This window comes from Gobio gobio (assembly GCF_949357685.1).
Source record: "Gobio gobio genome assembly, chromosome: 19".
Taxonomy (NCBI): Eukaryota; Metazoa; Chordata; class Actinopteri; order Cypriniformes; family Gobionidae; genus Gobio; species Gobio gobio.
This window is the reverse complement of record NC_137112.1, coordinates 49,606,656-49,633,393: the sequence shown is the minus strand read 5'-3', so window position 1 is coordinate 49,633,393 and position 26,738 is coordinate 49,606,656. Positions and strand designations below refer to the sequence as shown.

Below are 26,738 nucleotides of genomic sequence, written 5' to 3'. Positions count from 1 at the left end.
GATCTAAAAAAGACAGGGTGGAGTGTGTTCAGCAGAGCAGGGTTAGCCCAGTAAAGCTTCACACACTTCTACTGGATCTCTCCTTCATTCAGGACATTCCCTAAGGACAGGACCTGAACCAGGATCAGACATGACACAGGTGAGTCTGGGATTTACCCTCAATCTGACCACAAAAGCAGCTTTGTAAAGTAAACAAGTCCTTTTTTCTTTTGGGAAAAATGACCATATTGCATATTTTCAGCATACACTCAGAAATAATAACTTGTTGGTCTATACAATTATGACACACAGTTGAACTGTTTTTGAACTTAAACGGAGTAAAATTCATCCTATAAGTGAATCAGTTTAATTTGACGCATTCTGTGAATGTTTCCTGAACATAATTCACTCTTGTGGATCTGACCAGTGCTCAGACGGGGTTCAGAGAAAAGGGAAAGAACGTGTTTAATGTTTTGTTAATTTGAACATTTAACCCTCTGGGGCTCTTCGGTCATTTCTGACCGGAATATTTTCTGTTTTGAAATGTTAAAAATCACAGCTTCATAGGAATGATTTGAAACTTGGTGACTTTTCTAGCATTAGGGATGTAAACACACAAACAAAATTAAGGGTCATGATTCGAGCATGCTAATTGGTCGTAAAAAAAAAAAAAAAGCGTTCATTGTCTTCGGTCATAAATGACCGACTATAGGAAATGAATGGGAAATCTGCAAAAACAAAAACTCACAGAAAAAAATCTATATTTCTAACAATAAAAAAATATCCAAAACTTTATAATAAGTAGTCTTTGAGATTTTTTAAATATATATTCAAATCCATCAAAAATAAATCATTAAATGTGTTCAAAAGAGAACTAGTGAATCCTCAAGCCTCTCCATAGAGACCTCTAGTGGTCACACACATGGTTGAATGATTCCTTAAAGGGTTAGTTCACCCAAAAATGTAAATTGTGTCATTAATTCCTCACCCTCATGTGGTTGGACACCCGTCAGACCTCCGTTCATCTTCAGACACAAATGAAGATATTTTAGTGTAAAGCTGATGCTGAGAAAGGCTTCAGATAGGCCTCCATTGGCATTCAGTACATTTACACTCACAAGACCCATAAAAGGCACTAAAAACGCCGTTACAAAGTCCATCTCACCACAGTGACTCTACAATAATTTTACGATGCGACGACAATAGTTTTTGTGCGCAAAAAAAAATCTAAATAACACCTTTATCCAGCTTGTTCTTGTCTTCCGTGTGTGTCTCCACGACGCATGCGTGAGAATATGAGCAGATCCGGCGTTCGGACACATGACCCAGAAGAGATTTGTTTACGAGCAGAGGAAGACGCGCGTATCTCAGCTGTTGAATTCTACACTGATCGTGCTTTAGGTCTCGTAGTTCTCAAAATGGGGCTAAAGTGAGCATTTCATGGATTCCCGAACGCCGGACTGAGTAAAGAGCGCTTTCTACAACTCTCCAGACTGTCCCACCTCCTCACTCACTTTCTTCCAAGATCCTTTTATTCTGTTTGTATAAAGTATGAAGATGTGTCGACAGCTCCGGGTATCCACATATGATTCTGTCCTCAGTGTTGTCACTACTAGAGCAAGCTCCTGATTGGTTACCGTGTCATTTGCGCCTCAGAATGTCTATTCGCGTCTTTGCATTGACTTAACATGTAAATCACTCGCGCGAAACGCTTCATCACATCTGGTGTGAACGCACAATAACAGACAGCAGACAAACGGCAATCCACCTGTCACTCAAAGTGGCCACGCCCTTCATTATGCAGAACTTTAAGGCTTTATATAATGTAAAGGAATGAGTTATAAAAACATTCCCCCCTCACAGTCGTCATGAAGGGCAACATTAGCCGTACTGACCAAAAGCACAGTTTGTCCCAGACTGTAAACATGTGTTCTTCTGCTGTAAAGTTGGCCATTTTAACATGAGCTCAATGAGATTCTGCTCCTCTAGTGGCCAGTCCATGAACTGCAGTTTAAGTCTCTTCCGTATCGGCTTCAGGAGAAACTGCAGGAGGAGCCGCTTGGCCCATACGCGAACTACATCATTTTATTTATATTTTATAAAAACTAATGGCCAACACTTGTTATATTGCCAAGTGTAGCATGCAAATAATGATCAAGTAAAAAAAAAAGTCTCATCACTGGCATTAGCACAGTTACAGCTCATTGAGAACAGAATTATCCACAGCCGAACCACAACGTCTACACTAACCTCAAAAATTGACAACATAAACTCTTCTAAATGTCAAATATAACTGAACATCAAACATGAACTGCTCTTTCCCTTTACTAAAACACACAGCACTTCATTTCAACAGCCGATCTCCGGGTCTGCACTGTTAGCATAGCTTAGCATAGATCATTGAATCTGATTAGACCGTTAGCATCTCGCTCAAAAATGACCAAAGAGTTTCCATATTTCTCCTGTTTAAAACTCGACTCTTCTGTAGTTCCATCGTGTGCTAAGACCGACGGAAAATGAGAAGTTGTGATGTTCTAGGCCGATATGGCAGGAACTATACTCTCATTCCTGCGTAATAATCAAGAGCTGTGAGCCGCCCCATGAGTGCAGCGGCGCAATGATATTACACAGCGGCTGAAAATAGTCCCAGCGCTCCCAGTGTGAGCCGCTCGACCCGCTGGTTATGTTGGCGGAAGTTAGCCTGTGTGATATCACTGCTCTTTGGACATTTTTGAGCGAGATGCTAACGGTCTAATCAGATTCAATGATCTATGCTAAGCTATGCTAACAGTGTAGACCCGGAGATCGGCTCAAAACGGTCAAACTCAACTGTTTAACTCTAGAGGAGTCGGAGAATGAGCCTGTTTCCAAATAAAGTGGAGTGTTCCTTTAACATTTTACAAATTGAATGAGTGTAAATGACAATTAAGTAAAAATCTACAGATTTGTGTTGTTTCAACTTAAATAAACTGAGCAAATGGCTAGAATCCTTTTTTTGAGTGTATATCAAGAGGGTTTAAATCATGAAATGTCATGTATAATATAGAGCTGCAAGGGAATGTGTAATAGTCTCCGTTTCAAACCAAACTCAGTTCTCTGGCAGACACACAGCGAGCCAGCAACTGTATGAAGGCATGTGGTTAAATGATATTTATATCTGAATACTGAGAAACAGTTCGAGAACTTCTTTGTTCACATTAAGCTCCATAAAGCAGCAGCAGGAAGTGCAGTGACAGGATGTGCCTGTTTCCTCCTGTTCCTCCGCTCAGAACAAAAGAGCAAAAAACAACAACACCCATCCATCCATACTGTTTTACATCTTCTCTCCAGCGCTCACACACACACACACACACACACACACACACACACACACACACACACACACACACACACACACACACACACACACACACACACACACACACACACACACACACACACACACACACACACACTCTCGCTTCAGCTTCACACTGATGAGAGGACATAAGTTTAGTTTGAGATCAAAAGATAAAGTCAGTTTATGTCATATTTTCAACTTTTTATTTTATAATTATGACTGCATTTCATATTTTTGACTTTTTATCTAATAATGAGGACTTTTAAATTAATTTTCAACATTATCTTATAATTATGAGTTAGCGTGTCATATTTTTGACTTTATCTAATAATGAGAACTTTTAAAATCATATTTTCAACATTTTATCTTATAATTATGACTTAGCATGTCATATTTTTGACTTTTTATCTCAATATTATGACTTTTAAAATCATATTTTCAACATTTTATCTGAATATTAATGAATATAGCTGAATATTTAGTCGATTCTACATTATAAAACAATTAATATTTTGTTGAAAATGAAAGTATTTGTCAGATGTCTGTGGATCGATCACAGTGAATGTTTAATTACGGTATGTTTAAATGTGGTTCTGAGAAAGCTCCGTTTGCAGATGGTAATGGTTGCATTATTGAGTGTTTAATTCTTCCTCTGGGCCACTGGACAGTGTGGTCCTGCCTGACCCAGCCCAGCTGGAGTGTGAGAGTCTGAGGTAGAGATGGGTTTTGTGGTTCTGTTCCCCCAGAGAGCGGTCAGTGTGTGGTCAGCGGACTCTGAGGTAGAGATGGGTTTTGTGGTTCTGTTCCCCCAGAGAGCGGTCAGTGTGTGGTCAGCGGACTCTGAGGTAGAGACGGGTTTTGTGGTTCTGTTCCTCCAGAGAGCGGTCAGTGTGTGGTCAGCGGACTCTGAGGTAGAGACGGGTTTTGTGGTTCTGTTCCCCCAGAGAGCGGTCAGTGTGTGGTCAGCGGACTCTGAGGTAGAGACGGGTTTTGTGGTTCTGTTCCCCCAGAGAGCGGTCAGTGTGTGGTCAGCGGACTCTGAGGTAGAGACGGGTTTTGTGGTTCTGTTCCCCCAGAGAGCGGTCAGTGTGTGGTCAGCGGACTCTGAGGTAGAAATGGGTTTTGTGGTTCTGTTCCCCCAGAGAGCGGTCAGTGTGTGGTCAGTGGACTCTGAGGTAGAGATGGGTTTTGTGGTTCTGTTCCCCCAGAGAGCGGTCAGTGTGTGGTCAGCGGACTCTGAGGTAGAGATGGGTTTTGTGGTTCTGTTCCCCCAGAGAGCGGTCAGTTTGTGGTCAGCGGACTCTGAGGTAGAGACGGGTTTTGTGGTTCTGTTCCCCCAGAGAGCGGTCAGTGTGTGGTCAGCGGACTCTGAGGTAGAGACGGGTTTTGTGGTTCTGTTCCCCCAGAGAGCGGTCAGTGTGTGGTCAGCGGACTCTGAGGTAGAGACGGGTTTTGTGGTTCTGTTCCCCCAGAGAGCGGTCAGTGTGTGGTCAGCGGACTCTGAGGTAGAGACGGGTTTTGTGGTTCTGTTCCCCCAGAGAGCGGTCAGTGTGTGGTCAGCGGACTCTGAGGTAGAGACGGGTTTTGTGGTTCTGTTCCCCCAGAGAGCGGTCAGTGTGTGGTCAGCGGACTCTGAGGTAGAGATGGGTTTTGCGGTTCTGTTCCCCCAGAGAGCGGTCAGTGTGTGGTCAGCGGACTCTGAGGTAGAGACGGGTTTTGCGGTTCTGTTCCTCCAGAGAGCGGTCAGTGTGTGGTCAGCGGACTCTGAGGTAGAGATGGGTTTTGTGGTTCTGTTCCCCCAGAGAGCGGTCAGTGTGTGGTCAGCGGACTCTGAGGTAGAGATGGGTTTTGTGGTTCTGTTCCCCCAGAGAGCGGTCAGTGTGTGGTCAGCGGACTCTGAGGTAGAGACGGGTTTTGTGGTTCTGTTCCCCCAGAGAGCGGTCAGTGTGTGGTCAGCGGACTCTGAGGTAGAGATGGGTTTTGTGGTTCTGTTCCCCCAGAGAGCGGTCAGTGTGTGGTCAGCGGACTCTGAGGTAGAGACGGGTTTTGCGGTTCTGTTCCTCCAGAGAGCGGTCAGTGTGTGGTCAGCGGACTCTGAGGTAGAGACGGGTTTTGTGGTTCTGTTCCTCCAGAGAGCGGTCAGTGTGTGGTCAGCGGACTCTGAGGTAGAGACGGGTTGTGTGGTTCTGTTCCCCCAGAGAGCGGTCAGTGTGTGGTCAGCGGACTCTGAGGTAGAGACGGGTTTTGTGGTTCTGTTCCCCCAGAGAGCGGTCAGTGTGTGGTCAGCGGACTCTGAGGTAGAGACGGGTTTTGTGGTTCTGTTCCCCCAGAGAGCGGTCAGTGTGTGGTCAGCGGACTCTGAGGTAGAGACGGGTTTTGCGGTTCTGTTCCCCCAGAGAGCGGTCAGTGTGTGGTCAGCGGACTCTGAGGTAGAGACGGGTTTTGCGGTTCTGTTCCCCCAGAGAGCGGTCAGTGTGTGGTCAGCGGACTCTGAGGTAGAGATGGGTTTTGCGGTTCTGTTCCCCCAGAGAGCGGTCAGTGTGTGGTCAGCGGACTCCGAGGTAGAGACGGGTTTTGTGGTTCTGTTCCCCCAGAGAGCGGTCAGTGTGTGGTCAGCGGACTCTGAGGTAGAGATGGGTTTTGTGGTTCTGTTCCCCCAGAGAGCGGTCAGTGTGTGGTCAGCGGACTCCGAGGTAGAGACGGGTTTTGTGGTTCTGTTCCCCCAGAGAGCGGTCAGTGTGTGGTCAGCGGACTCTGAGGTAGAGACGGGTTTTGTGGTTCTGTTCCCCCAGAGAGCGGTCAGTGAGTGGTCAGCGGACTCTGAGGTAGAGACGGGTTTTGTGGTTCTGTTCCCCCAGAGAGCGGTCAGTGTGTGTGGTCAGCGGACTCTGAGGTAGAGACGGGTTTTGTGGTTCTGTTCCCCCAGAGAGCGGTCAGTGTGTGGTCAGCGGACTCTGAGGTAGAGACGGGTTTTGTGGTTCTGTTCCTCCAGAGAGCGATCAGTGTGTGGTCAGCGGACTCTGAGGTAGAGACGGGTTTTGTGGTTCTGTTCCCCCAGAGAGCGGTCAGTGTGTGGTCAGCGGACTCTGAGGTAGAGACGGGTTTTGTGGTTCTGTTCCCCCAGAGAGCGGTCAGTGTGTGGTCAGCGGACTCTGAGGTAGAGACGGGTTTTGTGGTTCTGTTCCCCCAGAGAGCGGTCAGTGTGTGGTCAGCGGACTCTGAGGTAGAGACGGGTTTTGTGGTTCTGTTCCCCCAGAGAGCGGTCAGTGTGTGGTCAGCGGACTCTGAGGTAGAGATGGGTTTTGTGGTTCTGTTCCTCCAGAGAGCGGTCAGTGTGTGGTCAGCGGACTCTGAGGTAGAGACGGGTTTTGTGGTTCTGTTCCCCCAGAGAGCGGTCAGTGTGTGGTCAGCGGACTCTGAGGTAGAGACGGGTTTTGTGGTTCTGTTCCTCCAGAGAGCGGTCAGTGTGTGGTCAGCGGACTCTGAGGTAGAGACGGGTTTTGTGGTTCTGTTCCCCCAGAGAGCGGTCAGTGTGTGGTCAGCGGACTCTGAGGTAGAGACGGGTTTTGTGGTTCTGTTCCCCCAGAGAGCGGTCAGTGTGTGGTCAGCGGACTCTGAGGTAGAGACGGGTTTTGTGGTTCTGTTCCCCCAGAGAGCGGTCAGTGTGTGGTCAGCGGACTCTGAGGTAGAGATGGGTTTTGTGGTTCTGTTCCTCCAGAGAGCGGTCAGTGTGTGGTCAGCGGACTCTGAGGTAGAGACGGGTTTTGTGGTTCTGTTCCCCCAGAGAGCGGTCAGTGTGTGGTCAGCGGACTCTGAGGTAGAGACGGGTTTTGTGGTTCTGTTCCCCCAGAGAGCGGTCAGTGTGTGGTCAGCGGACTCTGAGGTAGAGATGGGTTTTGTGGTTCTGTTCCTCCAGAGAGCGGTCAGTGTGTGGTCAGCGGACTCTGAGGTAGAGATGGGTTTTGTGGTTCTGTTCCTCCAGAGAGCGGTCAGTGTGTGGTCAGCGGACTCTGAGGTAGAGATGGGTTTTGTGGTTCTGTTCCCCCAGAGAGCGGTCAGTGTGTGGTCAGCGGACTCTGAGGTAGAGACGGGTTTTGTGGTTCTGTTCCCCCAGAGAGCGGTCAGTGTGTGGTCAGCGGACTCTGAGGTAGAGATGGGTTTTGTGGTTCTGTTCCTCCAGAGAGCGGTCAGTGTGTGGTCAGCGGACTCTGAGGTAGAGACGGGTTTTGTGGTTCTGTTCCCCCAGAGAGCGGTCAGTGTGTGGTCAGCGGACTCTGAGGTAGAGACGGGTTTTGTGGTTCTGTTCCCCCAGAGAGCGGTCAGTGTGTGGTCAGCGGACTCTGAGGTAGAGACGGGTTTTGTGGTTCTGTTCCCCCAGAGAGCGGTCAGTGTGTGGTCAGCGGACTCTGAGCTGGTGCAGTGTGAGACGGAGGTTAGCTCTTTACTCCAGATCATCTCTGAGCTCAACAGGAAGATGGACTCCCTGCAGATCCCACGGTACCACCCGTCTCAAACACACACACACACACACACACACACACACACACACACACACACACACACACACACACACACACACACACACACACACACACACACACACACACACACACACACACACACACACACACACTAACTTTGCTCTAACAAGCACACAATGTGAAAGGCTGTGTGTTCTCCAGAGCGATGGACCCTGAGGGCCGGGCGCGGGTCAGTGTGGGCACCCAGGGCATGATGTCTCCAGTGGAGGAAGCTGGCACTGCATCTGTGGAGCCCGGGGCCAAGAGCGGCTCCGAAGGCAAGTCCAGTTTCTGCACCGCCTCATCCTCCATCACAGTAAACACTGAGAGACAGACGGCCGGCGGCTCTACTCCTGCCACACTAATGCAAAACTGCTTATTAACCCTCTGGGGCTCTTCAGTCATTCCTGACCGGAACATGTTCTGTTTTGAAATGTTAAAAATCACAGCTTCATCAGAATGATATGAAACTTGGTGACTTTTCTAGCATTAGGGATGTAAACACACAAACAAAATTGGGGTCATGATTCGAGCATGCTGATTGGTCATTAAAAAAAAAGTAGCGTTCATTGTCTTCGGTCATAGGAAATGAATGGAAATCTGCAAAAACACAAAAATTCTCCTAACATTTGTGTGTAAAATCTACAAATCAGCCACAATGCTGAAAAAAGTACACAGCAGTGACACTCTAAAACATCAAGAGTGTGATATTGACACACACACACACACACACACACACACACACCTATGAAAAACTGAACCTATGAACCACATTTTGAATTTTTAAAAATCACAGCTTCATCAGAATTATATGAAACTTGGAGACTTTTCTAGCATTAGGGATGTAAACACACACAAAAAAAATTTAGCATTCTCCCACTTGTGCTCTTCGGTCAAAAATGACACCATAGGAAATTAATGGGAAATCTGCAAAAACAAATTCACAGAAAAAAAATCTATATTTCTAACAGAAAAAAAAAAAAAATCTAAAACTTTATAATGAATAGTCTTTGAGACTTTTTAAATATATATTCAAATCTATCAAAAATAAATCATTAAAGCTACACTGTGTAACTTCTTTAGTTTACTCTTAGCTAAAAACACTTAGTTCTTTCAAAAATATATGTGCTCATTAATGTATATTTATTTCTTTCAAGTAATAAAGTATTCTGGTAAGTTTATAATATGCCATTGTAAACACATACGGGTGAGGGTTTGAATGCCGGTCGCCATGTTGCTCCTCCATCTTGAAAGTACATTAGCCAAAGAGGGACATTCCCGTAAATTCAAGCTTCGCCTTTGGCGTTTTAACACTCGATGGCATCAAATGTGGACGAGGTCGAACTGGAAGCCATGTTAATCTTGGACTAAATCAGCCACTGTAGGAGTTAAAACGAAATCGGAATTGAGAGGAACAGAAACTAATATTCACTGGATGGTCATATACCAGTTCACCACTAGATGGGGGAAAATATCACACAGTGGAGCTTTAAATGTGTTTAAAAGAGAACTAGTGAATGCTCAAGCCTCTCCATAGAGACCTCTAGTGCAGTGGTCTCCAACATGGTGCCCGCGGGCACCTGGTAGCCCGCGTGGAGTCTCTGGGTCGCCCGCGAGCACGTTCTATAAATAGCCTGAATCTTTCTTTTTCTTTTTTTTTATTTTTTTTTATTATAATGGCATAAAATGAGAAAATAACTATTGGTGACATTTCATATACCATTAAAACATAATAAAATAATTCAATAATTTAAAATATTTTGAATCTGCACGTCGAGTCAACGTACGTTGCCATAGGCAACATTACTTTGTGCAAAAACAAAAAACAAAAAAAACGTCACTTCTGTTAGTTGAGTTGGTCGCGGGCAGACGGTATACATACTCTACATGAGATAAATTGAACTATAAAAAAGAAAAAAAGACTAATTATGGCTGATGATGCAAGTCATGCAAAAAAGAAAAATACTTATTATTTCAATGAGGAGTGGGAGACAGAATTCCTCTTCACAGGGCCGGCCCGTGGCATAGGCGGAATAGGCAAATGCTAGGGGCGCCACTCATCCATAGGGGCGCCAAAATGTATTACCAATATTTTATTAATTAGGGCCCAAGCCCAAAGGGCGCAGAGCCCTATTGTTCTTCCTCTGTTTCTTATTATTATTATTATTATTATTTTATCGACTTCTCTGGCACTTTTGGGGCTCTTACCATGCTCAAAAACTCTTGAAACTTTGCACACACATCGGAATGCGCGGCCATCAGAGCCGGGCTGAAGCTGGTACCCGGGCGTGGCAGGGGGGCTTGACAGCGCCCCCTAAAGTGGGGTCTGAAAACTTGGTCTATATATCAAACACACTTGCACGTACATGTATGAAACTCGGTACACATATAGATCTCATCGGGCCAAACAACTTTCGTGCTCTAAGTTACGTGTCAGCCCAACAGGAAGTGAGCTAATATGGGTTGTTCTGAAAACACATGCTCTGGAATTTAATATACTCCTCCGAGGCCATTGTTTCAATCAGTGCCAAACTCGGTCAGCATGAAGTCAAGACACAGAGGATGCTAAATTGCGAACGGATTTTTGATATCTTAAACGGTTTGGCCGTGGCGAAGCAACGAATTTATGGCGAGAAAAGGTAAACAGGAAGTGTGTAATAACTTGTGCAAACATTGACTGATTTGGATGAAACTTCAGCTGTGTGTTCGTTGTAAGAGGCCGATCACATGGATATGACTTTTGTGAGTCAAAGTTATAGCGCCACCAACTGGCAGCAGGAAGTGTGTCACTTTCAAAAATGCTTTGAATCACCATCTTATTTTCACACGATTGACTTCAAACTTCATCAGTATAATGTGAAAACATGACAGATAGAGACATATGAATGAATTCCTGATATTTCAAATAATGCTGCCATGGCAACATGTCAAAGTTTAATAATGTTTTTGACTGTTTGTGTGCCCTCCCCTCTATCACCAAAAGGGGGCAGTGTTGTATTATTTTTGAAACTCCCTTTCTCTCTCTCTCTCTCTCTGTGCTTGCTTATGTGATTTATGAGGACACAAATGTGTATGATGACATGGCTATTGGTATTACAACGTAGTGGTTAATGTGGACATGAACTATGACACTATATCACTACAGAACTCATTTTCTAAATCACATTTGAGTTACAATTCTTATCATCTGACAGCCGTGATTTCATGTACTCATTCAGACAGAACTCTTTTTTTAAAACAGAGGAGTGTGAGTGTGTTTTCTATACATGTGCTTTACAGAAGGTCATGTGCTGTGTTTGCAAAGATCACTTTTGACACATTTGTCTTTAAATTCATTATTTACTGACATAGTTCAAATTTATTTTTAAAAAAAATTCACATTATTTTCTACAAGTGTCTGTTTATAAGTGTCTTTTTTTCACAGAAAGTTTTTGTTTGAACGTGAATATTTGTATAATTCAGGGTCTGAGTTTTTACGTTCTCCTCGTAGGTGATTTATTCAATCTCCACCAAACTCGGTCAACGTGAAACGGAAGCTTAACGCATTAAAAATATTTAACGCAAATAACACAGCATCCGTTTTTATATCCATTTTTGCTTAGCGTTACATGATCACGCTCCTATTCATGTAAATGCTTCCAAGCGCGACAAGACACAAGAGAGCGCGCTGTATGCCAGTGTCCTGTCTGTGTGTGTGTTAGTGTCCTGTCTGTGTGTGTGTGTGTGTGTGTGTCCTGTCTGTGTGTGTGTGTATGTGTATGTGTGTGTGTCAGTGTCCTGTCTGTGTGGATGCGTCTCATGTCAGCTATTCAAGGGACACTGACACACACACACACACACACACACACACACACACACACACACACTCGATGCATAGATAGACTCGCGTCAGTTTCCTGCTCACATCGAGTTCTCTTTTGCCTAGGGTTGCCAACTCTCACGCATTTGGCGTGACACTCACGCTTTCAGGCTCTGTCTCACGCTCTCACGCTGCCCAACTTAATCTCACGCCAAATTGCCAAACCTGCTTTTGATATTAAACAATGTCTAAGCTTTTACATTTTTTAAAGTTTTAATGCGAAATTCAAACAATAAATAGCGTTTTGGCGCTAATATGGCATAACAGTTAAAGCCAGAGTGTTGAAAAACCATACGGAGTTGCGACATGCTCTATCATCTCCCGGCGGCGCGCGCAGTCGTGCTTCACAGAAATCTCAATACTTCTAGCGCTGTGTCAATACATTTGAATGGCTTGATACACAACAGCTCCACTTTACAGGGGTTTGCAGCAAGTTTTGGTAAACAGTACAGCATAGTGTGCATTGATTATTACATCAACCATACAGGATCGTTTTATAATGGAGAGTAATGCAACAATGTTAACATTAATGTTAATGTTTTTTATTGTACTTAGCCTTCAGGTATTCCATACTAATTGGTCATACTCATACTAATTGATGGTCAAATGTGACCATACACCTTAACTATTTTTCAATTAAATAAATGTTCTATATTTTAGTTCAATAATATTTATTGAATATTTTGAGGAGATCTTTTGGTACTAAATACTAGTTGTGCAATATTTATTGTCAATAATGACCACTTAAAATATTTTTCTTCTAATATTTGTATTATTTATATTACAATTAGTATAGTAATAAGGTTAAATTAGAGAATTATTTTTCAAAGAGGCAAATTAGAGTCATTTTGTGGAGTCAGCCTGTCATTAATGTTCATCAAAGAACAACGGGAACAGAGAAAATTGTAGCTTTAATGATGATTCATCTATATTTCATTTATTATTTATACAGTTAAGGAAGGTTTGATAACTATTACATTTCTGTATAACAGGGAAGGCCATGGGTAAATATAACATTTATTATTTTCATTTATTATTTATTTATTCCATTTATTATCATTTATTATTACTATACTCTCCTTGAAGTTTACTTCCCGCTACTTTTTCCCTCTTCCTCCCAACCGCGGCTGCAACTGTCTTCTTCTTCTTCGATAGTAGCCTAAGCCAGTGTTTCCCAACCTTTTTTCAGTCATTTTATCATACGTTACGCTAGGGGTGTAACGGTACAGATTGCTCACGGTTCGGTTTGTATCACGGTTTAAGGTTCACCATTTCAGTACGGTTCAGTATTTGCTATGTTCAGGGAAAAAAGGACTACTGTCAAATAAAACAAAAGAAAATAATAAGAACAAATCATTTAAATACAAGCAGCAGCACAAATAAATACTATTGAGCAAAGATACTAATAAAATAAACTATGCTTTTCAGGTTTTTCAGGTACGTCTAACATTAGTTTTCAGGTACAGAAATTGATCAAATGTAAAATAACATTGCATATATGACTGTATAAATTAAAGATTAATCCTATTAAACTTACAAACGTTATTCAATCAAGAGCAGTGAGTGATGCCCTTGTCTTTTGTTTGACATTAAACAGACAGCAGTAAAGGCTACTGCCCCTTTAAGACCTCGGATATGCGTCGTCTTTTCTGGACTGTATAAAGCTTACTTAAGCCATATACAGACTATGTCTGCTAGAATACTCATCAATATGTTGACATACTTTTTGTGTGAGTTTGTCCATTCAAGAGCAAGACTTGAAAGAGAACTCAATATTTGCGCGCTGAGAGACGTGTGCGCGCTCTCGGATGAGTGCACGAAAAATTTTCTCACAGTGCGCGCGACTTCTCATTCGCGTCTTCTGGCACTAAACCAGATAGTTGCGTGTTCTGAGTTAACACAATCAGAACGTAAAAATACGGGATATTTTACGGGAAAATACTAAAACGGGAAGACAGCGGGAAAAGAGCTAAAATACGTGAGAAACCCGGAAAAAACGGGAGGGTTGACAGCTATGGTGTGTGTGTGTGTGTGTGTGTGTGTGTGCGTTATGTAGGCTTAGGGGTAGTGTAGGGGGATAGAATGTACAGTTTGTACAGTATACAAACCATTAAGTCTATGGAATGCCATCTGCCTGTCTTTCCCCTTCCCCCTCTCTATCTGTGTGTGTGTGTGTGTGTGTGTGTGGGGAGGGGGGTCTCTCTCTCACCCTGTGAGTTTGTGTGTGTGCCTTTCTCTCAGTCCTTCCCCTCCCCCTCACTCTCACTCTATCATTGTGTGTGTGTGTGTGTGTGTGTGTGTGTGTGTGTGTGTGTGTGTGTGTGTGTGTGTGTGTGTGTGTGTGTGTGTGTGTGTGTGTGTGTGTGTGTGTGTGTGTGTGTGTGTGTGTGTGTGTGTGTGACTTTCTCTCTTGATCATAATTTAACCCTTTCATATAGGCTATCACAAATAACTATCACTTGAAATAAAAACGTCATGTGATGTGTTTGCCAAGATCACGTATGATGCACATGTCTTTAAATTAATTATTTACTGATATAATATAAATGTATTAAAACATAAATTTCACATGATTTTATAAAAGTGGCTATTTATAATAAACTTCCATAAAATGTAGACACGCATCTTACTCTTACCTGACACTGATATTAAAATCATCTTTGCAGTTTCTGTGATTTGGCTCCATTTATACATTTTTTATTAAAAAAATTTTATTGGACCACCCATATTGAAATTAAAGCATGTTTTATGGTGCATAAGATTGGTGCACAAATGGTAGCTAAGGTAGCTCAAAAACACATGAAGAGAAGTGTTAGAATAAAACAACATCAGCATTCGAATGGTATTCTGAACTCATTCCAATTTGACCTTTGACATAATCTGACATGAAATTCATATAAATTTAATTGATCTCATAGATGTGGCTGTTGTGGTTTGTGGTCATAGCAGCACCAACAGCTGCAGTTAATGTGGTGAATTCAGATGACTTTGACATAGTCCTTTTATGTTTTCCCATTTTAAATGCCTATTGCCTGCCGTGCACAGTTAAACTGATGCCACCGGGGTGGCGGTGCCACCGGCTTGGGCCCGTCATCGCTGCTCGCAGCTTTAATATTCATTTGAAATATTACCAAATAAAGCGCAAAAAAAGCGTCCCCCGCCTCTTCCCAGTCCGCCGCATCAATCTCCCCCGCCGAGCTACTTGAAGTGCGTCAGAAATATAACGTGCAATCAGTTTAACGTTAGGGGAATTTGTTGTGTCGCGCCGCCTTTCGCCGCATCCAAAGCAGACAGGATTGCTTTTATTTTTTAGGGTGCTTGGCCGCTCGCGCCAGGTGTAGACTCAGTGAAAGTTGCCTGATCATTTATGACGGATGGCCGAATTGTAGTGTCAAAAAAGACAGAAGCCCTCTGATGATGGGAAGATAAGGAATACACTGCTCTTCTTACTTAGTATTTGTGTCTTGTTTCTAGTCTAAATATATACAAATTCTTAAATCAAGATGCATTTAAGTTAAATGACATAAGATATGTTTTCTTGAAAATAAAATCAAAATGAAGTGAGTTTTTGCTTATAACAAGCAAAATGATCTGCCAATGGGGTGAGAAAAATAATCTTGTTCCTGATTGAAATCTTTTTTCTCATTTTGATTTTTTTCCCCCAGAAAATAAGAAAAAATATCTAATGTCATTTTACTTATCTAGTAAAGGCATCATGATTTAAGCATTTTTAGATTTTATACTGGAAACAAGAAATAAATACTAAATAAGAAGAGCATTTTTTGCAGTGTAAAGACCGAAGTAAAGTGATGTAGGCTAATGAATGAACAATGTATCTAATTGCATAGTGGTAAAATACTAATGTTCGCTAATTTAATTCGTTATTTTTACCTTAAACTATGCAAGCAGCTGTTCTGGGTTCTCCAGAGGCCACACAGCCAGTGTGATTTTGTAAAAAAAAAAAAAAAACATGTTATATATATATATATATATATATATAATATATATATATATATATATATATATATATACATATATACATACATACATACATACATACATACATACATACATACATACATACATACATACATACATACATACATACATACATATACATATATATATATATATATAAATATTAAACGCATGTAATATCACTTTTTTTAATAGCTTAATGTTTTTACTCTGCTGTTGTGCGCAGTTTTAAGGGGATATATAGCAATTTTAAAATGTATTTGCCAAAATTAGTAATGATATTTATATACCGGTTCATTTAAAATAGTCAAGTCAAGTCAACTTTATTTATATAGCGCTTTTAACAATGTAGATTGTTTCAAAGCAGCTTTACAGTGTTAAAAAGGAAAATAATGCAACATAATTTTATTCAGCTGTGTAGCCATTCTGGAAAAAACGCTGATGTCATCAGTTCATTTCAATTATCATACAGTGACAGTGTGTGCTTTAGATCAATAATTCGCTCAGTAATTTAGTTTAAATGGTTAATTTAGTTTATTATTTAGATTTATTTCGATGTTAAGTTGAAAAATGTAGTGTCCCCAACTGAGCACGCCAAGCCAGAGGCAACAGAATAACAAAATAGCAACATTTTAGGTAAAATTCACATTAAATATCTAAATTTCACAGTTTAATTCCTGGTGAAAACATGAATGCTCATAGTCAAGTGTAAGATTGCTGCCATCTACTGGAAAACAAACACTTTTGCTAGTTCTCAATGAATAGTTTGTGCATGAATGCTAGATGCTATTACTCTTGCTCTTTGTGTTTAGGCTGTAATGTGGCGTAGGTGCTATTTTTGTATAGTTTAACTATCATCAGCCTTTAAAAAATAAAATAATAATAATAATATCATGAACATAATGATGGGGTAGAATGGACTGGACATCATATAAAACAACAACAATAAAAATAAAACATCAATGCATTACAAAAATAAAACTGTACGAGTGTTTCCACAACTTAGACTGATAACGTGTAGTGCTAAACCTTGATACAAGGGGCACCAAATAAAATCTTGCCTATGGCAGCAAATTGGTCAGGGCCGGCCGTGTGTGTGTGTGTGTGTGTGTGTGTGCGCACGCGCGCGTGCGTGCGTGCGTGCGTGTGTGTCTGTGCCTATATTAAACAAGTAGCCCTCAAGACTTTTTTATCCCTTAGGGAGCCCTCGCTCACAAAAAGGTTGGAGACCCCTGCTCTAGTGGTTACACACATGGTTGCAGGATTTCTAAAATAATTCCAAAAGACGGGAATACCATAATTATTGCATAAATATAAAAAAATACCATCAAATCATCTCAAAATACAAAATTAAAAAGAACAAATATTATTGAAGAAAAATAAATGGCATTGGTTTTACTGGAGTGGAGGAAGTTTCATTATTAGGTGTCGGTCACTAATGACGGGGAAGACGACCAATGAAACCCCTAAACCAAGAGCAGCAGAGGGATACATTTTAATGTTTCCTACACACATACACAAACGCTTTTCTAAATCAAAACCCATGAGAACTGATGAGTTTTTTTAGTTGGGAGGAAAAATAAAAATCGTTATGTTCATAATGGAGTGCAAAACAACAAAAAAAGTTATTATTATTATCAACAGTAATAATACCGAAGGTGTAATCGTTAGATTTCTTATTATTATTCTGCCATGGGAGTCTATGGCAGCCCATTGAATCGCTAGCAGGAAAGTTATGAAATTTGGCACACTAATAGAGGACAGTCTGATATGTCACCATAGCAAATTTAGAGCCTCTAACTCAGTCCCTCTAGCGCCACCACCTGTCCAAAGTTGCACTCACATTTATGCTAATAACGGTTGAACCATTAGGCTTAGAAACAACATTTTCTGACGATTTTCTGTAGTGGCAATTTTCCCGACAAAAATCCTCCTTTTTCCTAGTTTTTCCAATTTGCACAAAAATTGCACCAGATCACCTTCAGACAATGGCGACAAAAAATTATGGAATTCAAGTTGATCCGTACGACCGTTCGCAAACAACGCGCAAACAAATTTATGTAGCGGTTGCGGAAATATACGTAAGGCTGTATCTCCGCAAATGCTTTCAAACCAAACTTGGTGCATGTCGTCAGAAGCATGACCTGAGGCAACATGCAGCGTTTCGGCACAGCGCCACCTGCTGGTCCGGAGATAAGAAAAATATCTGAACCGTTTGTCCAAAAAATCATAAAATCTTGTTAGATTCGGGACGTCATGCAGAGTCATCTGATATCCAATTTTACCATATCGGCCATTTTGAATTATGTGCTAAAATGCTGTATTTTATGAACACATGAACAGATTCTTATGAAACTCGGTTTGGGTCATCAGCTCGATGCCCTGAAGGAGCCTGAGAAGTTTTGAAACAGCGCCACCTAGTGGATATTTTTTTCCAAACGCTTATAACTTTGGGTGTGATTGACTTATTTTCATGGGAGTAACTTTTTTTGTCTCCTGAATCGTTGCCGAGTCCAACGATACCGGACTCGCCAGGTTTCGGCGTATGGTTTGTGCGGCGTTGTAATTTAACGCTTATAAAACGTTAGCTGATATCTTGGAAACCGCTAGTCCGATCGAGACGAAACCAGCGTCAGAAGTTCAGAAACATAGTTCGATAGCTAAACGCTAATACCCAAATGTTAAAATATTGATAGTAAGGGGGAGTAAAATCCAATCAAATTCAGGTGTCAGTCAGACCAACATTGACACACACATGTATGGGCTCACTCCGAGGACACATGAAAAAAATGGTGGGATTGAGCCTCTTGGTGGTGCTATAATAGAACAAAACATGAAATTTCCATAGACTACAATGCAGTATTATGATATAAAATGCTAATGCTATTCTTTACGACGCCACCTTGTGGTTAAACGTTATAACAAAATGTACAAAAATGCTAATAACTTTTGATTAAATTAGCCTGTTGTAATGAAACATTCGTTGGCTCATGCTGAGAACACAGATAACAATTTTGCCATATTTGGCAAAACTTCCTGTCCACCATCTTGTTATTTGTTAAAAACCTACATTTTCAAACTCATCCTAGACCGTTTATCCGATTTTCTCCAAAATCGAATCGTATCATCTTCAGACTGTGCCGACTAAAAGTTCTGGAACTCAAGCCGATTGGTCAATCCGTTCTCGAATAACCCCTGAACAAACTCGACATAGTGCCTGAAAAAATGAACGTGAGGCTATATCTCGTATTAAAACGGGTCTCTTTAGATTCGGGGCATCACGCTGAGTCATACGATACACAATTTTCCCATATCAGCCATTTTGGGCGTCGGCCATTTTGAATTTTGTAAAAAAAATGCTATATTTTACGAACGCATTATAAAGAATTCTAGGGATTTGATTCTAGGAAAATAATGATGTTTGCTTTTGATATTTTTTTGTAAGAATAAAATTGATAAATTTGTGAGGAAAAACTAATACTAAATCTAGGAATTGGGTTCGTAATAGAGTACAAACATCTAAAAGTGTATCATTATGACTATTAATAATAATAATAGTAATGAATAATGAAAGTAGAACTTTATTCAACATCATTTGCTAAACTTTTCCTCCCAACTTCATCCATAATCACTCATTCACTCACCAGAAGAAAATAACACTCATTTACTCATGTTATTGTATTATTATTATTATTAATTATTCATTTAAATTGTATAATAATAACTTTCTAAAGAATAAAGTAAATGATAATAATTAGATTTTTTTATGAATAAAATTATAATAATCAAAAATGTTTAGGAATTTGACTATTAATAATTATACATTGAGAATATTAAGGTTATTAATAATAATACATTTCATTATTTGTGGTGTTTTGCCACTTAATTTTTTTTTAAAAATTTTAACATTTGATTTAATAATAATGTCTGAATAATTTGAATGTAGAAATAATTTGGTGTGTGTTATGCCAACCATGACCTGAGGACACCTGCAGCGTTTCAGCGCAGTGCCACCTAGTGGTCCGGAGATACAAAAACGGGTCTCTTTAGATTCAGCCAGTTTTCCCATATCAGCCAGTTTTCCCATATCAGCCATTTTGGGCATCGGCCATTTAGAATTTTGTAAAAAAAAAAAAAAAAAATCTATATTTTATGAACCCATTATAAAGAATTCTAGGGATTTGATTCTAGGAAAATAATGATGTTTGCTTTTGTTATTTTCTATTTTTTTTAAAGAATAAAATTGATACATTTGTGAGAAAAACTAATACTAAATCTAGGAATTGGGTTCGTAATAGTACAAACAAAAACATCTAAAAGTGTATTATTATGACTATTAATAATAGTAATGAATAATGAAAGTTATTCATAAATTTAGAACTTTATTCAACATCATTTGCTACATTTTTCATCCATAATCACTCATTCACTCACCAGAAGAAAATAACACTCATTTACTCATAATGTTATTGTATTATTATTTCTTTATTTAAATTATACAATTATATAACAATAACTTTCTAAAGAATAAATTAAATTATAATAATTTGATTTTTTTAATGAATAAAATAATAATAAACAAAAATGTTTAGGAATTTGACTATTAATAATTATAAATTGAGAATATTAAGGTTATTAATAATAATACATGTCATTATTCGTGGTGTTTTGCCACTTACATTTTTTTTTTTTTTTTTTTACATTTGATTTAATAACTATGTCTGAATAATTTGAATGTAGAAATAATTTGGAAATGCACATAAAAAGAACTGAAGATGTGCGTTGTCTTCCCGCAGGGGGCAGCAGTGAGCTGTGGGCCGAGCTGCAGGATGTGCTCTGTGCTCTGGAGAGCTCCAGCCGTCTGGGGAGGAAGATGCTCCAGATGCAGACGCAGAATACCGCCCGGATGCAGGCCCACCATCTCTCTGCAGCGCGGGACAGCTGGGTCCAGGCCACACAGGTGCTGGCGGAGATGGAGCGGGATCTGGGCATCTCCTACCCCTCCGCTCTGCCCCCTGAGGAGAGAAGGCAGTACCAGAGGGATGTGCTCTCACTGCACAAACACAACCAGGAGCTCAGCATCTGCTTCCAGAGCCGGCGGGAGGAGCTGATCGGGGCGGAGGCTGAGCTGGCGGATCTGGAGGACGAGAAGAGGTGGCTGCAGGAAAAGGTTGAGAGCAATTAATGGCTTATATAATTATATTAAAATACATTTCAATAAAAGTTCATTTGCGACTGAAACATTCATTTAAAACAGAATCACCTCAAAGTAATAAAATAATAACTAATACAGATAATAGACACACACACACACACACAGAGACACACTCACTCGCACACACAGACACACACACACACACTGAGTGACAAACACACACTCACTCACACACACACACTGAGTGACGCACACACACAGACAGACAGACACACACTCACTCACTCACTCACTCACTCACTCACTCACTCACTCACTCACTCACTCACTCACTCACTCACTCACTCACTCACTCACTCACTCACTCACTCACTCACTCACTCACTCACTCACTCACTCACTCACTCACTCACTCACTCACTCACTCACTCACTCACTCACTCACTCACTCACTCACTCACTCACTCACTCACTCACTCACTCACTCACTCACTCACTCACTCACTCACTCACTCACTCACTCACTCACTCACTCACTCACTCACTCACTCACTCACTCACTCACTCACTCACTCACTCACTCACTCACTCACTCACTCACTCACTCACTCACTCACTCACTCACTCACTCACTCACTCACTCACTCACTCAGACACAAACACACACACACACACACACACACACACACACACACACACACACACACACACACACACACACACACACACGTTTGTTTTTGTGAAATGTGGACTCTCCATAGGCGTAATGGTTTTTATACCGAACAAACCGTATTTTCTATCCCCTTACACTGACCCTAAACCTACCCATCACACACACACACACACACACACACACACACACACACTGCCCCTGCCCCTAAACCTAACCCTCACAGGAAACTGTGCAGTTCACTTTCTGTGAAAAAAAACCTCATTCTGTGATTTATAAGCATTTTGAAAAGTGAGGACATGGGGAACGTCCTCATATTTCTCCCTCTTTTTGTAATACCCATGTCATTATACACATTTGTGTCCTGATATTTGACAAAAACATGCCGACTCGAACACACACACACACACACACACACACACACACATGCACAGAGACACACATACACACACTCACTCACACATACACACTCACACCCTCTCACTTGCACGCGCACACACATGCACAGAGACACACACACACACACACACACACACACACACACACACACACACACACACACACACACACACACACACACACACACACACACACACACACACACACACACACACACACACACACACACACACACACACACACACACACACACACACACACACACACACACACACACACACACACACACACACACACACAGAGGGAGACACACACACACACTCACTCACTCACACACACACACACACACACACACACACAGAGACACACTCACACCCACACACACACTCACTCGCGCACACACACAGAGACACACTCACACACACCCACTCACTCGCACACAAACACAGACTCACACACACACACTCACTCACACACACACACACACAGACACACACAAACACACACACACTCACATGCACAGAGACACACACATACTCTCTCACACACACACACACACACACACACACACACACACACACACACACACACACACTCACTCGCGCACACACACACAGACTCACACACACTCACTCCCTCGCACACACACACACACAGACTTCTTTAGTTACAGTAAATACACAACGCAAGCGCCACCGACTCCCATAACCCGAACGAAGCTCGATGATGTGTGTGTGTGTGTGTGTGTGTGTGTGTGTGTGTGTGTGTGTGCGCTCATCCGGGAGAAGTGCCCATACAAGCAATTATGACGTCACACAGGGCCATACTCCAAAAAAACCTTCCTAAACATGTCTGAATCCTGAAGTGTAACCCCAACAAAGCTCGTTGATGTGTGTGTGTGTGTGTGTGTGTGTGCTCATCCGGGAGGGGCGTCCATATAAGGGACTTCCGCCCTTTATGATGTCATACAGGGCCATACTCGAAAAAAACGTTCCTTAACGTGTGTGAATCCTGAAGGAATGTGTGTGGCACAGAAACACTCATCTTTTTAAATGTTGTCCATGTTCATCATGAGCATGAGCTCTAACAGTGACTGAGGCAGAATGCAGAGACGGCTTTAGACTCCGCCCCCGATCCTCATGCTCTGACTGAACTCATGTGTTGGCAGTTAGTGGACCTGAAGAGGAAGTGGCTGTACGGAGTGAGCCGTTCTCCTCCCGCTAGCCCGTCGCGGTCCTCCAGTGGAGCCTCCAGCCCTTGCTTCTCCTCTCCTCCATATCCTGGATCTCCTCAGCTGTCCCGCAGACTCCCAGGCTCCCGGCCGGACTCCCCTTCCTCTCCCAGCTCCGCTGATTCAGTGCTTCAGGCGGAGATCGAAAAGCTGCAGAGGTGAGAGATGAAGAGCTTCAGTCCCCAATACTGACCTCTGGATACTCTCGGGTCAATAGTCTAATAAAAGCATAAAAACATAATACAAAAACAAACAGGCTCATTCTCCGTCTCCTCTAGAGTTAAAGGGTTAGTTCACCCAAAAATGAAAATTCTGTCATTAATTCCTCAGCCTCATGTGGTTGGACACCCGTCAGACCTCCGTTCATCTTCAGACACAAATGAAGATATTTTAGTGTAAATCTGATGCTCTGAAAGGCCTCCATTGGCTCAACTTTACACTCTCAAGACCCTTAAAAGACACTAAAGACTAAAGTTACAAAGTCCATCTCACTACAGCGGCTCTACAATAACTTTATGAAGACGACAATAGTTTTTGTGCGCAAAAAAAAATCAAAATAACACCTTTATCCAGCTTGTTCTTGTCTTCCGTGTGTGTCTCCACGACGCATGCGTGAGAATATGAGCAGATCCGGCGTTCGGGAATCCATGAAATGCTCACTTTAGCCCCATTTTGAGAACTACGAGACCTAAAGCACGATCAGTGTAGAATTCAACAGCTGAGATACGCGCGTCTTCCTCTGCTCGTAAACAAATCTCTTCTGGGTCATGTGTCCGAACGCCGGATCTGCTCATATTCTCACGCATGCGTCGTGGAGACACACACGGAAGACAAGAACAAGCTGGATAAAGGTGTTATTTTGATTTTTTTTTGCGCACAAAAACTATTGTCGTCGCATCGTAAGATTATTGTAGAGTCACTGTGGTGAGATGGACTTTGTAACGACGTTTTTAGTGCCTTTTATGGGTCTTGTGAGTGTAAATGTACTGAATGCCAATGGAGGCCTATCTGAAGCCTTTCTCAGCATCAGCTTTACACTAAAATATCTTCATTTGGGTCTGACGGGTGTCCAACCACATGAGGCTCAGTCATTAATGACACAATTTACATTTTTGGGTGAACTAACCCTTTAAATTAGCCCATGATTTCCTCTCCCTCAAGTCATCCGAGGTGTGTGTGATATTCTTCTTTCAGACGAATAAAATCTGAGTTATATTACAAAAGTCCAGGCTAATCCAAGCTTTATAATAGCAGTAATAGTTGCTCTGTTTTTGAAGTCCAAAAAAGTGCATCTGTCCGTCATATAACTGCTCCAGCGGCTCTGGGGTGTTAATAAAGGCCTTCTGAAGCGAATTGACGCGTTTGTGTAAGAAAAATATCCATATTTAAAACTTTATCAAGTAAACTTTCGGCCGACCACCTTCTGTGGAAAAGTGTTGAATGTTGAAAGTGAAACTCAAGATGTGTTTGTGACGTCATGATCTGGTCGCGTTAGTCTTTCCATCCGCAGGGGAACTTTCAACACTTTCATAAATTGAACACGGAAGGCGGAGGCCGAAAGTTTACTTGATAAAGTTTTAAATATGGATATTTTTCTTACACAAACGCGTTGATTCGCTTCAGAAGGCCTTTATTAACACCCCAGAGCCGCTGGAGCAGTTATATGACGGGCAGATGCACTTTTTATGGACTTCAAAAACAGAGCAACTATGAATCCAATTCTAACGCTTGGATTAGCCTGGACTTTTGTAATATAACTCAGATTTTATTTGTCTGAAAGCAGAATGTCACACACACCTCGGATGACTTGAGGGAGAGGAAATCATGGGCCAATTTTCATTTTTGGGTGAACTATCCCTTTAAACAGTTGAGTATGAGCGTTTTGAGCCGATCTCCGGGTCTGGCGGTAGCACTGTTAGCATAGCTTAGCATAGATCATTGAATCTGATTAGTCCGTTAGCATCTCGCTCAAAAATGACCAAAGAGTTTCCACATTTCTCCTGTTTAAAACTCGACTCTTCTGTAGTTCCATCGTGTGCTAAGACCGACGGAAAATGAGAAGTTGTGATGTTCTAGGCCGATATGGCAGGAACTATACTCTCATTCCTGCGTAATAATCAAGAGCTGTGAGCCGCCCCATGAGTGCAGCGGCACAATGATATTACACAGCGGCTGAAAATAGTCCCAGTGCTCCCAGTGTGAGCCGCTCGACCCGCTGGTTATGTTGACGGAAGTTAGCCTGTGTGATATCATTGCTCTTTGGACATTTTTGAGCGAGATGCTAACGGTCTAATCAGATTCAATGATCTATGCTAAGCTATGCTAACAGTGTAGACCCGGAGATCGGCTCAAAACGGTCAAACTCAACTGATTAACTCTAGAAGAGTCGGAGAATGAGCCTGTTTGTTTTTCAGTGTGCATCTCTTCTGACAGGTGTGTGTGTGTGTGTGTGTGTGTGTGTGTGTGTGTGTGTGTGTGAGCAGGTGTCTGGAGCGGCTGAAATCTCGTAACGAGCGTCTGAATGCCGCTCTGGTCAGGAGGAAGGGCGAATCTGAGCAGCTGAGCATGAGTCTGGGCCAGCAGGAGGCAGAAAGCTCGGCTCTACACATGGCTCTGGCATACTGGTGATGCACACTGATCCAGGATCAGGGCTCAGTCACTTTTACATATCACTGTGTTGTTTTCTTGACTCTTTTTGATGTTGTAAAGCTTGACCTTTGGCCCCTGAGGTTGGCACGGGGAGCGTGTGTGTCAGTGGTATGCTGATAATGCTCTTTGATTGACAGCGAGGAGTGTGAGGAGGCTTACGCTGACCTGCTATCCTTGTGCAAAGCCAGAAAACAACAGAACGCAGGTGCTGCTCATGTGACACTAACACATTAATGTAAAAGCGCACACAGACACGCATACAAATACTGTGTTTTTATCTTACAGAAATAATTAGCACACCTCAGGCTGACCTCTCAACAGACAAGAGCTCATCCTCCAGTCCACCAGAGGGCACTGCTGAGAACAGACCACACAGGTTGTGCATCATATGCAATCTCTTTATATAAAGGCTCACTGACGGGTCTCGCAGCATTATTCAATGTGTTGACGTCATTTCCACTGAGACAGGAAGACAGGGCGCGGCATATCAAGCAAAGTTTTGAATCATAGACTGTACAATAATTTGGCCGTAGTGTTCGTAAGGTCACTCATAGGATCTGAAGAGCAGTTCTGAAGCGTAAAGTCGGGTCGAGCTGGCGGCCATCTTGTCAGCAAAATGGGCAAAGAGGCGGGACATGGGCGGAGCTGAGGTGACGTGATGACTAACAGGGCTCTCAAGTTCTGAACTCAGTTCAGAGTGAGATTTTGGCGACGAGGTTCTGATCTGAAAAATGTGTATAAATAAATAAATAATATTTTTTTATTTTATTTAATTCAACATTTCTGTTTGTGTGCGTGTGTGTGTGCATAGTATTAATTCTTGCATTTCTTAAATTTCAATAATTTGGAATACATATATATATATATAGTTTTTTTTTCAGAATTTACTGTGTTGTAAATATAATTTATTCTGAAGCAATATTCTCACCAGTGTTCCATCAGCTTTGACATATTTAAA

At 41.9% G+C, this 26,738-nt stretch overlaps 1 protein-coding gene across 1 annotated transcript; it reads left to right on the top strand.

Annotated features, from left to right (window-relative positions):
* Positions 1-97: 97 nt before the first annotated feature.
* Positions 98-26,187, top strand: LOC307143656 (uncharacterized protein; the record flags this gene model as incomplete). The annotated part of the gene is made up of 8 exons (XM_079845384.1): positions 98-139; positions 7,698-7,816; positions 8,002-8,117; positions 20,473-20,846; positions 23,069-23,289; positions 25,615-25,755; positions 25,918-25,985; positions 26,066-26,187. Exons 1-8 carry the CDS (start codon positions 131-133, stop codon positions 26,185-26,187), a joined length of 1,170 nt encoding a protein of 389 aa, XP_079701510.1. The 5' UTR covers positions 98-130.
* Positions 26,188-26,738: the final 551 nt, after the last annotated feature.